General features: G+C 39.7%; 1 protein-coding gene across 3 annotated transcripts in view; it reads left to right on the forward strand.

Moving 5' to 3' along the window:
- LOC122871443 (thyrotropin-releasing hormone-degrading ectoenzyme-like) overlaps positions 1-16014 on the forward strand; it is a 169693-nt gene that overhangs the window by 87785 nt on the left and 65894 nt on the right. For all 3 annotated transcript variants that reach the window (XM_044186574.1, XM_044186573.1, XM_044186575.1), the window contains exon 5: positions 3189-3343. In XM_044186574.1, coding sequence (XP_044042509.1) covers positions 3189-3343 — 155 coding nt within the window. The remainder of the gene's footprint in view (positions 1-3188; positions 3344-16014) is intronic.

Raw genomic sequence — 16014 nt, forward strand, 5'->3', positions numbered from 1 at the left:
AAACAGGAAGTGGGACTTGTTGGGGTTTTTTCCTTCATTGTAAGTTTTGAATGTTTTTCCTCAGGCATTCCTTAACTTACCACCCCATTTGTCCACACACACACACACCCACACACACACACACACACATGCACAGTGAGCTGTTTACCAGGCTATGATTACAGAGTGAGGATGGATGTAATACAAAATGAGAGGAAATGTTGCTCAGACAGAGCTTATAGACTGCTGTGTGTGTGTGTGTGTGTGTGTGTGTGTGTGTGTGTGTGTGTGTGTGTTTCTACCTTTGAAACACTCCAACAACAGGTTTAATAAAAGTATGTGTGTGTGTGTGTGTAAACATTTGCAGGAGTCTGTGTTTTTTTTCTTTGTGTGTTTTATCTGCTTTACATTTACCGTTACTCTGACAGTGTGTGTTTCTCTGTGTGTGTGTGTGTGTGTGTTTTACATCACTATACAACCTGCCAACAAGAGCAGCAACAATAACCCACGGATCATGTGATGACTGACAGCTGTCAAACTGCAGTGATGTCATTCTTTGCTCAGATGATTGACAGTTTCAGACTGACAGCGGTCCATGTGGAGAAACTAAAACAAAATGTACAAACTGAGAGTGTTAGTGTTGCCTGGAGGTTTGTGCTAGGACAACTAAAAACTTCATCCTGCACCTTGTTTCATTAAGAACAGATTAACGTCATTACGAAATTTACTGAGAAAATCAACATTTTTCAACTTCTTTGATGTCTGTAAAGGGAAAAGGACAAGTCACGTGGTCAATAAAATCAGAGGTTCATCCTCTGGGGAGTATGAATGTGTTCAGTAAACTTCATGAAAACCTGGCAAGATCTAACATTAAACCATCATAAATGTACCAGTTATTGTAGATTCTGTCAGCTTTAATTTGTAGGAAAATATGTTTTTTACCTCTATATTTTCTGTCTTTCCCTTCTCCTCTCCGCTTTTTGTCCATTTTCTGTTCTGTACCTCTATAAATTCAGTTGAGCGACTGAAAACTTGAATCAAACTGAGCCAAAGAAAATCGGACTGCTCAGTTGAAGATCCTAGTGAATATACTGTTGTCTGAACATGTGATGCTGTAACACTGACGAAGGTCGCAGCTGAAATGCCAAAGATTCTGATTTTAAATTTAAATTTGGACCTGAACTCTTCTCACTCATTTAGTGGAGAGAAACAGCTATTCTTCCTCCTGTAGCATGAAAGGTTTCTGTTTTAGTGAGAAAGCTCATTTTCACCTTTTCACCTCCTCTTTTTCTTCTCCTCCTACTTTTTAATCAGGTTTCTTCTGTGAAAAGAAACCCATTTCCTGCTCCTCCTGTTTTTATTTTCCCTTTTCACTTTAAACAACTCAACCTTTGTACTGAATAGAAGCCACTTTCTATGTTTTCCTTCAGTGTTTAGCTCTGGTTTGGTCTCCACCAACTCCTGAAAAAAACAGCTGGCGCTTTAGCTGCTAAATGTTTCACTCTCTTTCCCAGCTAGTCTCTAACTGTGTGTCTCTGCTGTTTGGTGCTGAGCAGGTTTTCAGAGCTTTTCCTCTGAAAACAGCTGCCTGCTGCTGCTGGAAACACTGAGACTGAACCAAAAAGAGGCTAAAAACTTCTGTAGAGCTGCAGAGCTGGTGAGAAGTCTTTGTCACTACAAACATGACTTTTCACACAATCATTTGTCTCAGTTTTACTCTTTATTCTGTGTTAAACATTGCACTCTTCTTCTCAGTTTAACAAATCACTCAAACCAGATCACACATACTGCTGCAATTTACTTTCCCACCGGAGACTGGGGTTTACGTCCTGCGTCCCGCAGCTGGTTAGGTTTAGACTACTAAAGCGCTTTAGTTTAAGGAAAGGTTATGGTTTTGGGTGGGATGGAAAAGAAATGAAATATGTTGTCAGTGAACGTTTTGCAGACACGTATGGACATTTTGCGACTTTGCAGAAATGTTTCCATCTGACATCACGTTTCTTTAAAAACGTATTTGTAAGTTAGCAGTGTATAAATACATTGTCAGGAGAAACTGTTTCATAACAACAATTTCATGAGTCATTCAACTGTTGTTATGACATTTCCCTCAAAACCACAAATGTCAACCTTATGGTGGTGCTAGAGGAAAAGTCAGGGGGGGATCACCAAAGTCAGTAGGATTCATCCTACTCGGGATTTTTCTAGCGCTTTTATACAAAGTGCTTTGCAAGGTTTTCGCTGCTCGTTCACTCACACACCGATGGCAGGGTGCTGGCTATCAGGAGCGATTTGGGGTCTTGCACGAGGACACTTTGACATGTGGACAGGAGGATCAACCCTGTGATCAGTGGACGACCCGCTCTACCTCCTGAGCCACAGCCTCCCCCTCATTGATGTTGCCATCCTTAGAGCCATGCCACTAGCATGACTGAAACTAATATTTGGCATAACTAGATAAGAAACTTAGTGACCAGTGAAAACTGAGCCAAAACAGCAAAGGGTTCATAGGGTTGAGTTTAATCTGGTCAGTAAGGACAAAGAAATTACACCTCTGAACGAAAGTCATACACCTTTGTTGTTTCTTTATATTCAGCTGAGCTTTCAATACTTGAGTACACTCGATACCACATGCTTTGTGACTTTTACTTAAACTTTGAGTGGATGACTTTCACTTTTACTTGACTTTTTGACCAGCGAGGTTACTCTGCTCTTGCTGAGGTTTGACATTTAATTACTTTCTCACCAATCTAATAAATCTTCTTTACTGAAGGTAAACTCCTTCTTCAGCTCCTCTCTCCTCCTTCACTCTTAGTTTCTTTGCTCAAAGGAATTCTTCTCTTTCTCCTTCTTTTCATCTTCTCCTCCTCTGTCCTTAAACCACTATTGCTTGCTCTCTAAGTCCTCATCTCTGTTTGTCTGCTTCTCTCACTCGCTCATACAGATATATGTAGAGTTATATCTGAAGACTCCATATATCCATGTTGTGGGGATAAAAGGATTCTTTGGCAGGTTGTTAAAATGACTCATGAGTTTAATTTGAACCCAAAATGGGATCTGCTCTGATGCCAGCAGTCATTCTGTCAGAGCGACCGTCACTTATTATTTTAATGGTGGAATCTCACTGAATGAAGCTGACTGGGAGTTTATTAATGAAGGCACATTCAGCATATGTTGAAAAGCCATCATGTGTTGTTGTGTGTGGTTTTCAGACTTGTTGGCGGTGCCCAAACATCCCTACGCCGCCATGGAGAACTGGGGGCTGAGCGTCTTCGTGGAGCAGAAGATCCTGCTGGACGCTGAGGTGTCGTCATCGTCCTATCAGATGGAGCTGACCATGGTGGTCGTACACGAAATCTGCCACCAGGTAGGGAAATTTAACCACCTTAATTAACAATTACATTAAGTTGGCATAAAATCTTCATCCCCAACAGTTTCTCCAATATTGTTTTAGCCATCATTCATCTTGAAGGTTCACTATTAATCTTGAAAATAACACTATGGCAAACACTTCTTAGCATAAGGTCATCTTACACTTATTTTTTACCTTTAGAGTTTTTATTTACATTGTAGCTAAAATCCTGAAGTTTTCCAAAGACAGCAAATATGTCAAATATGATGAATGAAAAATGCACAAAATGAAGATTTTTGGTTTTGTTTTGATGGGCAAACATGACAATATTCAGTAAGATTCATGGAAATCCTATAGCAAGAAACAAAAACATACGTTTCATCATAATGGTGGCTCAAGAAAAAAGGTCAAGAATGAGGAAAATCATTAACCAATCATCCTCCACCATCCACCGCGTTTCTGTCAGACTTGACTAAAGTGGAAATTCAAGCAGTAAAAATCTATATAAACTCAATGGAAACATGTGAACAGATTCACTCCAGCTGAATGTGTTCACACATCACATGACACATCCACTCCAATCGAAAATGTTTCACCTTGAATAATAGGGCTTCAGACTTTGTTGAAGATGTAATTAACACAACAGTTTTTGCTTCTGTTACTACTACTGCTTGTTACACAGCAACAAGGGCAGCAGGTGGTGAAGATGCTGTGTAAACTGCATTTGAAGTATAGCACCTTTTCCATTTGGAGTCAGCCATGTGAACTATGTGTTTCTTAGTGTGTATTGTTTATGGTGTTGAGGTGCATGCGCAGTTCTGTTAACATGCTGCACAAACTAGTCAGTTGAAGTCGCACGAGTGGCTTGTGTTGTTGTGTGTGTCAAAACTGAGCTCAGCCTACTAGCACTGATTCATAGTAATCACACTCACGGCTGCTAAACATATACAGTAATTACTGTGGTGCTGTTCTCTACTTGGGTCACTTATTACTTCAATACTTCTGCAAAATCATGTTACCATCAAGTACTTCAGTTTCGCTTTAGTTTTGTCTGTTACAGTTATTTACCTATTTCACTTGATTGCATTTTAAATTTCTCTGTAAAGCACTTTGGTCAACATTTGTTTTTTAAAAATGCTCTATAAATTAATTGACTTGGCTTTGACATTTCTAATGCTAAAATACTAAATATTTATACATAGCATGATATCGATATTTGTTTTGAGCTCTGTAAATTCTGTTGATTATGCATAATAACTTGAGTCTCTTTTCTAGGGTAACAAGGATTTTGGAAGCTAAAACTATTCACAAGGCTCACTCATAGTAAAAAAACCTCCCAGCATCAGTCAGTAAACCCTGCTGTAATGTGCCAGTAACAGCTCTACTGAGTGTCTTTTGACTCGGGTTCCATCACTGTGTTGGATCAAGATCATGTGGAAAAGCTGTTTCCCACTAAAACATTTGCCAAAATACAAGAAGCTGCTTTATTCAAATGATCCTTTTCACAACACCTGTGTTTGCTTATTACCTCGGCCTCGGGGGTGATTGTTTTGGTCCCTTTTGTTTGTTTTCTTTTGTTTGCCACTTGGCAGGATATTTTAGAAATGTATGAACAGATTTTTAACGAAATTTGGCGGAAAGTTCAGCCACAGGCCGAGAACAAGTGATCTGTTTTTGTGATGTTGCAAGACAGGATATTTCTGAACATTTCCCCCGTTTTCTTATTATTTCTATTTATTTCTCCTGAACTGACCTGTTCTGCACATGTGTCCCATGACTGTCTCTCACTACATGTGTGTTGATGCTGATCCGGATGAACTAAAAAAACTTTTTGAAGGGATTCTGCAGCCTCGGCACAAGTCAACAATACTTGTTTACCTCTCTGAGCGCTTTCTAGTAGTTTTTCTTTGATTTGCTGACGTCGTGATAGCTCTTGAATATGACGCTGTTCAACTCTCAGGTCTTGCACATCGCTTCCCCCTCATGTGTAGGCATGTAGAAACACCAGCATGGCGCTTTAAATAATGTTTATGAGGTAAAAATGTTCCTTCAGAGAAAATGATACACCTGCAGCAGTAATATTCCTTGATAGTATGTTGGCAGAGACTAAAACACGCCGCTGTCACTGAGCCTGAACCTGCTGCTGTGAAATTACTGACGATCCTTCACATTCTGCTGCATGTTCCTTTGAATTTACATAGAAAAATAAGTTTATAGTAAATCCTGACATGAAACCCAGGGTGAAAAAAAGCAGACTTTTACTTTAACAGATGCAAATGATCCGGATATAAACAGACTGAATGCGACAGTGACAATGTGAAAGTCAAAACAGCTTCAGCTGCAACACCAATGAGCTGCCGGTGTGTGTGTGTGTGTGTGTGTGTGTGTGTGTGTGTGTGTGTGTTACTGAGCTCCTCGGGCAACAACAACAGCAGTAGAGATGATCCTGTTTTTACAGTACGACATAGAATACGTGACAAGCAGACAGACACGATGAAGCAGAAGAACATTTAAAGGTTTCAGTCAGTAAAGAGAAAGAGAAAGAGAGACGGAACGTGAGCGTCTTAAACAGTAAAGACAGACGTACAACGAGGAGTAGAGAGCAAGAGCAAGAGAGAGATAGAAGATGGAGCGTAGGAGATGGACAGACAAAGCGAAGGAGGGAAGGAATGGAGACAACATCCGTTAAAGGAGGATAAGAGATACAAAAAGGTGAACAAAGACACCGAGAGAGCACAACACTGTGAGAAATATCCAAAACACTGAGCTTCATTCAGTTTTGCTGGTGAGGACTACAGATCTGACTCTTTAAGGACTACAGTTCTGTTTGTGTTGGAGCTCAGACTCCATATTGCTGAGTTATTGTTACATTCAAACTGGGGATGTACACAACTTGTCGATGACCAGTTAGTCATCATTGGATTGGTTTGGTTTTATTCTGTCATAAAACAACCTGCACGACACAAAGACACGTCGACGTCACATTATGGTAAACTCTTCTCCACGTGTTTCACAAGGACTCTGTACCGGATGAAGAGCCAACCAGGGCTCGAGATGTTGTACTCCTGTTAAATGAACTGAAGGAAAACAGCTTGTAAAGTGTTGCGGGTCCTTGTGAAACAGATAAAAAGATGTGTGTGTGCTTTACACATTGATTACTTCCTTTACCTCTAGTACTAAGAGCATTAGTACTCATGATGCAGGAAAATGTTATGGTGCTGCTGGATCTCAATGCAGCGTTTGACTTTGTGGACCACAGTATCATTATAATAATCCCAAAAATAATACATCAACTTTTAAACTATCTCACTTTGGACTAAAGATCTGTGGACACATTTAAAAAGTTGTATTTCGTTGTAATTAACTCCGCAAGGAGCTTATGTTTTCGGTGGCGTTTGTTTGTTTCTTTGTCTGTCGGCAGGATAACGGAAAAACTACTGGCCCCATTTTCATGAAACGTGGTTGAAGGGTGTAGCATGGGCCAAGGAAGAACCCATTCAATTCAATACACAAATTCTCCCTTTTGTTAACATTGCGAGATAGGTCAATTGTAACGCCGGTGTCAAAATGAACTGAATTTGTTGCGCATGCGTGAACCCGTCGTAAAGTTAAAGTGACTGCTGTGTGCTGCGACTACACATACAGCAAAACATAACAGCCACCTCAAACATCACTGTAGAAACTAATGCAGCAGGTATGTAAGAAATAAGCGATCAGGATGTGATTTTTACGGGGGATTCCAGATTTTCCGACCTGCACTCAAGAAAAAATGTCTTGCTTGTGAACATACAGTTTTTCATAACAACTGTTTTTGATAACCAGCTGCCATGTTCATGATATTATTCCAGTCCGAGCATTTGATATTTTTTTACATATGTAATAATAAAAATATGTACTTTCTGGTTTTCCCAAATGTATGTTAAGTAGGTGAAATATTTCCAGTTTAGATGTACATAATAAATGCTGTGAGATGATGAGACTTCAGCTAGGCACAACCATATTTTGACATTCTAATAGTTTTGGGAATATTTCCAGACATATATAGTGGCTGAGCTTTCAGATTTGCACATCATAGAAGACTGGAGTATTTTGGTGAAAGAAAGGGCCTTCCATTGCAAATAAATGTCCATATATCCACAGAAATAATAGAAAAAGACGTTTCTTATAGCTCCAGAACTTGCCCTGCTCTAAAATTTCATCGTATGCTGTTGCATTAAGATTTCCCTTCATTGGAAACAAGGAGCCCAAACTATGGAAAACACTCCCAGATCACACAAATGTTATGTGGCTAGGCACTTACATTTGACTATAAAGTGTAGTTTTGGTCCTGAGGTGTTGAAATATCCATTTCTGAAATTTCTGCCTCCACCCCAATACACTGGAGGGGAAGGACATTTCATTGGTCAATGCTCATATTTGAAATCTTTGAACACCCCAAATGAACTTCCATTCACCTTCAGTGTATTCAGCAGGATATCTTAAAACCTGTGCAAATAAACAAAAATGATCTGCATGGCAAGACACAACTAAAGGTAAATGAGAAAATATGTTTATTGTAATTTGGGTTGAACTGGCCCTTTAACTGTCCAACTGAAGCAGTCTAGTCATCATAGTGCTGTATGGAATCATTTTGATGATGAAATAGAAAAGGTTCAGTGTAAATATTGCGGTGCCTTTGGCTGACTGAAGAATGTGTCATTTTCATTTAATTTCCTCCAGGATGTGGCCACATTTCTCTCTGCTGAGTCTGGATGAACGTTACCTTCAGGCTACTGCTGGTGTGGAGCAAAAAAACAGACTGTATAACTAACAATGTTAAGCTTTAGAGTGTGATGCTCAAGAGTATATTAAGTCATAAATATTATTGGACATGTTATAAAAATGTAGTTATGGTGTTTTTGTCTGGTTTTGACTCTCTATCACTTTTGTTTTTGTCTGTTTGTGTCTTTGTTCATCTGCTTTGTTAGTTTAGAGGGGAGAGTGAGAAGAAAGGAAAATGATAAAGCAATGTTTTGTCTGCCGCTTTGCTCTCCATTTCATACTGAATCCATTTATTTCTCTCTCACACACAAACACACACAAACGCACACACTCACAAAGCAAGAGAGAGTTGTTTGAAGCTTTCGATAATCAGCTAGCTCAGTTGTAAGGAGTTTAACTGGAAAACAGAAACAGACGTTTATTCTAAAACCTGTCGAGAGAAATTAGTTAGCTGTACATGCAGTGTGTGTGTGTGTGTGTGTGTGTGTGCGTGTGCGTGCGTGTGTGTGTGTGCGTCCGCTATGTATTCATGATGTTGTGAGGTCAACAATCAATTTACACCATCACATTGTGGGGACTTAAAGATTTCTTAATCTTTCTTAATCATTCTTGATGAATAATAATTATCAAAGTTATTCTGTGATTTGGGACTTGCTAATACAGTATGAATTAAATTCCATTTTAATCTCAGACTCAATTATATGAATCTACATAATTGGCATGATGAAGTATATAGTAATCCTCAGTGTAATATTTATTGGGGTTTTTTAGACTTATTTTGTTTTTGTAAAACTAAATAATATCAGTAGTCCTGTGTATGGAACGGATCTGTCTAAATATTTGCCAATGTCAGAGAAAAGATATTTCAAGAGTATGTACGTTCTGGTTGACAGGTGATCAAGGTAATGAGTATCATTATATTAGTTTGTCCTGGTTTTGATGTGGACAGAAACAGGTTCATTTAAAAGTTACTGTATGTGAAGAACTGGCGAATATAAACAAGACTAAGCCTTAATCCCATTTCTTAATTTCCCCCCCACCCCTCTTTTTCGAGTTCCCCTGTAGTTCCCCGGTAGTGGTTGAAATATTCCCCTATGAAATGGGACAACCCTTCATGACCCTGATACGTCATCAGTAGTCTCCGATGGCGTGGTAAACAGACGCGACGAGTTCGCTGTCATTTCTCTTGCGTCTCGTTGCTGGACTTTAGTTAAATTTCAGCTGTCATATGCCATTAAAAGGGGGGAAATGCGACATGTAAATATAACAAAATGCGGCACTGTCATGCACAAATCAGCCGTAAAACAATGGTATAACGTTATCTATTTAGCTAGAGCATACTACAGCACACACACAAAGCGATTTTTTGTCAAGTTTTTTTTTTATAAAGAAAAGGTTTATAATACATTGAAACACCTTTAAACCAAGATGATCCGATGTTTATCATAATTTTTAAATCTTTATTTATGAAGAAAATACTTAATTTCTGGTTTTCTTTCGTTGCCTGTGACCAGTTTGCCGCCATCCCGCAAGGCATTCTGGGAGATTTCTCGTAACACTTGGTTTGGAGTGTGCCTCTGAAAAACCTCCATTTGGACGGCCATGTAGCCCTAGCACTTCGGCCTAAGAGTCTACAGCCATGCTAGCAGCTCTGTGAGGCTGTACTTAGGCAGAGTGGTGCTTTGAGCTAACTGCTAAAGTCAGCATGCTGCATGCTCACAATGCTAACATGCTGATGTTTAGCAGGTATAATGTTTACCATTTTTACCATCTTAGCATTTTAGCATGCTAGCATTTGCTAATTAGCACTAAATATAAAGCGCAACTGAGGCTGATGGGAATGTCATTATGTCAGTATGTGTTCATAAACCAAAGTATTGGACAAATTAAATTTTAGACTGAATCTGAGGGATTTCTTTAATTTTCAGATTTTTTGTATTTCAACTCAACAGATTGAGCTGCTCATCAGGCTGCTGCGTAGACTAACAGTCTGAATATTATATATACATAATGATTTTAACATAAGACAGGTGATAGAAATGAAAGTGATGTAGTGTTGGATACATGCTGCTGTTGTTGACAGGTTCAGAGTGCATATAATGTACGCTGCTGCTGCGGCGGCTGTGGCGGCTGCTCTCAGGTGAACAGATGGAGAACATGTGGACTGAAATGCCAGCAGATAGGTTGTTTTCCTCTATCAACTGAGGGAAACACAGATGGAGTTATACAGCAGATCAGTTCAGACACTGAGATGAACACAGCTGATGTCTGTGACAGTGTTAAGCCAGTGTTGAAGTGCCTTAAACTGCAGTACCACATATGGCCACTAGATGCTGCCAACAACTAATCTCCTTTATGAAAATACAAAGTCCAAGTTTTTCGCAACACATTTTGGCCTCAATTGCTAATTTCACTTCTTCTAATGTGTGTCTTGGTGGCTATACTGAAAATTATTGTTCCATTAATAAGATATTAAACCTGCAATAACTGTTTTGTTTTTTTTTTGGCCATATGCGGGCAGCGAACACAGCATCGACATATTGTCACCTTTTAAGTTGATATGGTGAACTTTGTAGCAAACATTTGCTTGTTTACACCTCCAGCAGTTACAGAGCAACATTAGCATTCATTTGAAGTCGTGTTTCTGACCAACTCCTGAGGGAAATATCTGGCTCTTTAGCTGCTAAATGCTCCATTATGTTCACCAGATAGTCTCTGACTGCGTCTGTCTGCTGTTTGCTGCTGAGCAGCTCGTGTGCAGCGGCTTTTTACAGCTTTTTTTCTGAAACGAGACTATGAGAGCGGCGAGAGTGAACTAAAACAGTAAAGTTGTGGGCTGGACAGATAAACAATGAGATGAAATTCATTATAAAACTCTGTAAAGTTGAGGGGAGCTGCAGATTCAGGCGATAATTCTCTGAAGGTTCATCACTACGAGCAACCCCATTCACATCGTCACATTGATTTCACATTATGATTTGATACATTGTGAATGTACAAATAGTTATAGCTGCTTTAAAGATTATAGACGGGTATATTTTGGTTTATGTGGGCCGTCATGGGCAGGTCCCATAGAGACGGTCTGCTCCAATCAGATTATTCTTGCTCCCCCTCTGTTTCAACCTGCTGCCCATATTGCTGAACCATTTGCTTCAAATATGTATGACATCATGAGATGCAACACCTACTTTTTACACAGTCGTTGATGTAAACAGGTGATTTTTGCAGGACATTAGCAGGTAATGACTTCAGGTAATGTATATGAATAATGTGCACAGGTCATGGTGCATATAGATAGTGATGAAAGTTGTATACAGGAAACTTTCCCAGGTTATTTGTGCAAGTTATATACAGGTGACATATTCAGGTATGTCCGGGTGATATAAGCATGTTATATACAGATAGATAATGAAGAAGATAATGCGTCCAAAACTGTCCTCACAAGGAAAACGAGAGCATCAGTAATTTCAGCAAATGCCCCAAAAATGTTTTTGTTCAAGACCTCTGGCAACCGTAGGAATTATGGCTCTCATTTGTAAACCCAAACCATGATCTTTTCCTAACTCTAACCGAGTGGGTTTTGTGCCGACACCTAACCAAACCTCAACCATAGTGGTGCAAGATCAGAAGACAGGTTTATTTTTCAAAAGGTAATGTCATCCTGCCAACTGTGGCGTCAGATCAGAAAACATTTATATGCATTGCTCTGGAAATGGTTAAAGTGATTCTGACGTGAGCGCGCGCGCACACACACACACACACACACACACACACACACTGTGTTTGCCAGGAGATGCTCTCAATTTATTCCTATCAGCTGTCTGTTAATTAAAACAGACAAAGAAAAACACTGGGACGAGGTTCAGGAAAACAGATTTACTCTCTTCATCTGTTGATCTCTCTCTCTCTCTTTCCATAATTAACTCAACCATAACCATATGCAGGAGGAAATAGCACAGTATGTATTCTGGCTGGCTGACAGCAGAGTCAGGGGTGTTCAACACACACACTGCACTTGTGAGGATTCCCAATGGACGCACTGTATTCCCTTTACTTACATCTTAACCTTAACCACCTTACGACCACAGCTACATGTCACTAAATCCCATTCTAACTTGAACCCTGAAACCCTTTAAGAGATTTCAGTCTGGAAATCAGCTGAGAATTGTTTCAGCTCAGGCAGATACTTACCGACCAATTTAAAAAAAAAAATTATATGATGATGATTGCTGTTAAGTAAAAGTATAAGGTTAATATATGGGATACAATAAGGTTTGTGTGGATCACTGGCATTCGTTACACCTATGAATGCTCTTCCTATGATTACCTTGATGTGTGACCTTCCTGTTCTCTGCACTGTAACAAAAACATTCAGCGGAGGCAGCCGTCATGCTTCATTCTTTCTGTCCGAGCTCATCTTAATAAACCTGCTACTTTGATGAATGAGCAGACCTGACTTCTGACAGATTCGAATTCTGTTCATGATGCCAAGTAGTTTAGGAACATAAAACACTTTATTATGAAAATAACAAAAAGCGGTTAGGTTGTAAGTCGCTAACTTTACATTACGTGGTGTCACACCTGCTTATGGGCAAGCACTTGTATATGTGGTGCAAGAAAATGCTTGAAAATGCTATATATAAGCCTGTCTGAAAATTTACACTTGGTCCTCACAAGGACAGAAGCACAAGAGTACACACACACACACACACACACACCATGGTATGTGTATGTGTGTTGGAGCTGTCAGGCTGTATATTTTTCTCTGCAGTGTTTTGGTTCAAAGTGGATAATTTATTACTGCGGACCATGTTTGCATAGAGTTCATTAGAATACAAGGAGCCATAAATCATCTCATTGTTCTCTCTCTCTCTCTCTACCTGTCTCACTCTTTTTCTTTCTCTTATTTTTGCTTCACTTTCACTCTCTTCACTCTCTCTCTCTCTCTCTTATTCTCTCTTTTATTTTAGATTTGACTCAGGCTGATGTTCAGCTTTCCTTCTCCATCAGTTCAGACTGGAGTCAGAGAATTATTTCCTCCATCTAAAGTTGTTTCCATTCTGCTTTTACCTTTTGATCCATGACCTCCTGACCACCCAAAAACGTTTTTAAAAGTCTAGGAACTGTTGTTTTTTGTTTTGCCAACCTCATTTTGTCTTCAACAAGAGTAAGGATACAACTCATGATAAATCTGTCAGGACAGATTCATCGAAATATTGAACTTAAACTTGCAAAGCTTTATCATGTCCTTTGAAAACAGAATTCACTGTCTCTGCAGAGGAACAGGAAATAAGACAACGAGAGCTGCACTGCACATTCATGCGATGGACTAATTCTGTGTTTAGTGAGTATTTAATGATTGCTGATGAAAGTTGAGGAGAGAACAAGATTAAGATTCTACAGCCATGCTAGTGGCTCTGTGAGGTTCACTAAGACAAAGCAGTGCTTTGAGCTAAATGTCAGTTTTCCATGTTCACCATGTTAGTTTAGCATGTTAGCATGCTAACATATTCTAATTAGGACCAAACACAAAGGACAGTTGAGACTGATGACAATGCCATTATTTTTGCAGGTATTTGGTCATAAATCAAAGTAATGGACAAATGAAAAATTTGACCTTATGGTGGTACTAGAGTAAAGGTCATACATACAGTATATGTATATACGATGGGTGACAAATTGAAGGAAAAAGCAACATAAAGTGTGTTAGTATGGAGTCAGGCCACCACACGCCTCCAGAACAGTTTCAGTGCTCCTTGCTAAGTCTGTGGACCTCTACTAGAGGGAGGGACACCATTCCTCCACAAGATAACCCCTCAGTTATTTCTTCAAAACACAATTAAAGGTGGGGTGTGCTTTTTGTCATATTCATATATCTTTATTCAAATATTTCCTCTTCTGTGTGTGTGCTGAAAAGAAATCCAGTGTCTGTACGCAGCCCTGGCTCTGTATATGCTAAACAAAGAGGCTCGGACCGAGCCACACAACACTGTTCCAGCCATGATTTGTGTGTCAGGTAACGTTAAAAGACATTCAGCTCACTTTCTAGTTTGCCAAGACATGCTGCTGTTGTGATGTTAGCTATAGTAGCAGGAGAGTCGTGAGTATCGCTGTCTGGAGCTGCTGTGCTGGCTCTGGGAAACCGTCTCGTCCTCTCTGGCTGTTAGCTTCGCAGCAACAACCGTAGCGACAGTTTGCTAACCCACAACCTCGCTAACGTTAGTTAGTTACTTGCTGTGTCGTTGTTTTCGCTCTATATCGTGGTATTTGTCGTGGCATTGGACTTCTCCAGAATCACATACCACACCTTTAAAGTAACATTTGTGAAACTTTTTTTCTGAGAACTACTGAGAAAAATATTTTCTTCAGATACTTTATTAAGCTGGACAGAAACGTCTTCCCACAGCCGCCTGTGCTGCTTCAGTACTGAAGGACAGGAGAGTTTAATCAATAACAATGTGTGAGAGGAATACAGTTATATTTAGGTTTGTGTGTGTGTGTGTGTTGTGCTGCCTCCTGCTCATGTCCGAGGCTAATTAACAGACCACAAACATCTAACACCCTGAGTGTGTGTCTGTTTGTGTGTCTATGTCTGTGTGAGGCTTATTAGTGAGTCTGCACACACTGCTGCAGTCACTACACGATAGGGATCACACACACACACACACACAAACTTATATACATTTTCAAAAACACACACACCTTGTACTAAACAGCTATAATGAACCACAAACACAATGATGCTACACTTATCTAAGTGTGTGTGTGTGTGTGTGAACTGTGTATAATAATATTATATTGTATATGTTATGTGTTGTAATTTATTGGAGGTGTCATATGTAGGTCAGTACACTATGGAAAGTACTGTATTTAGCATTCAGTTTTACATATTGTGAGGATTCAACCTGATACTCACCAAACCTCTCCTCTCTGTCTCTCTTCAGGCTGAACCGTTTTACTCTGATTCGTTTTGCCTTTGTTTCTGTTTAGTTGACAGGACGCATCAAAACACACTGAAACACACACACAGACACACAAACATCCATCGAGCTGTGTAGTTTTGTTGTTGTAAATCAAAGGTTTCATGGTTGTGACGGATTGGTTTTGCCAGCCGGCTTTATATAGCAATTTAAACATCACACACACACACACACAAACACACAAACACACACACATAGTGAATAATGGGAGTGCGGCAGGACTGTCAGGAAAACAAGAATATAAAGAGAAACGATCAGAGTCACAGAGCTGCGCACACTGTCTGTCTGCACAAGTCTGTCTTTCTGTCTGATCTCTGTCTCATCTCTTACTTTCTCCCCCCTCCTCCCTTCTCTCTCTGCTGTCTTCTAGTAGGTTACAGACCAGGAAAACCTGTGTTGCTGAAATATTTTGGTCTGCTGCATAGCCATCAGGGTGGCAAATTAACCAATCAGCTACTTTTTGTCATGGTTTTGGGTTTGGGTTTAGTTATTTCCTGTTTTATTTTGAAATATTTTCCTTCCCTCATGTGTCTTTTAGTTTTGCTTCCTGTCTTTGACTGCTTTGATTGTTTTCACCCGTGTCTATTAGTTGCACCTGTGTCTCCTTGTCTCTCTTCACTGAGTGTATTTAAGTCTGTGTCCTTCCTTTGTTTAGTGTCAGTTGTTTGTGGTCTTATGTCAAGCTTCCTGGTCTTGGGTCCTGTGTTTCCTGCTTTGTACTTGGATTATTTCTTCGTTTTGTTTGTTTCTCTTCTGGATGGTATGGACTTTTATTACAGTTTGTTGTTTTGGACCTTCTACCTGTGGTGGATTGCTTACCTGTTTTGTTGGACTACTGCCTGCCTGTACAGTGTAAGCCTTTTGTTATTTCATTAAAATATCGCCTGCTCTCAGGGGATTGGACCCAAATTCAGTGTGTCTGCGTTTGGGTCCAATCCCCTGTGT

This window comes from Siniperca chuatsi, linkage group LG23 (genome assembly GCF_020085105.1).
Source record: "Siniperca chuatsi isolate FFG_IHB_CAS linkage group LG23, ASM2008510v1, whole genome shotgun sequence".
Classification (NCBI taxonomy): domain Eukaryota; kingdom Metazoa; phylum Chordata; class Actinopteri; order Centrarchiformes; family Sinipercidae; genus Siniperca; species Siniperca chuatsi.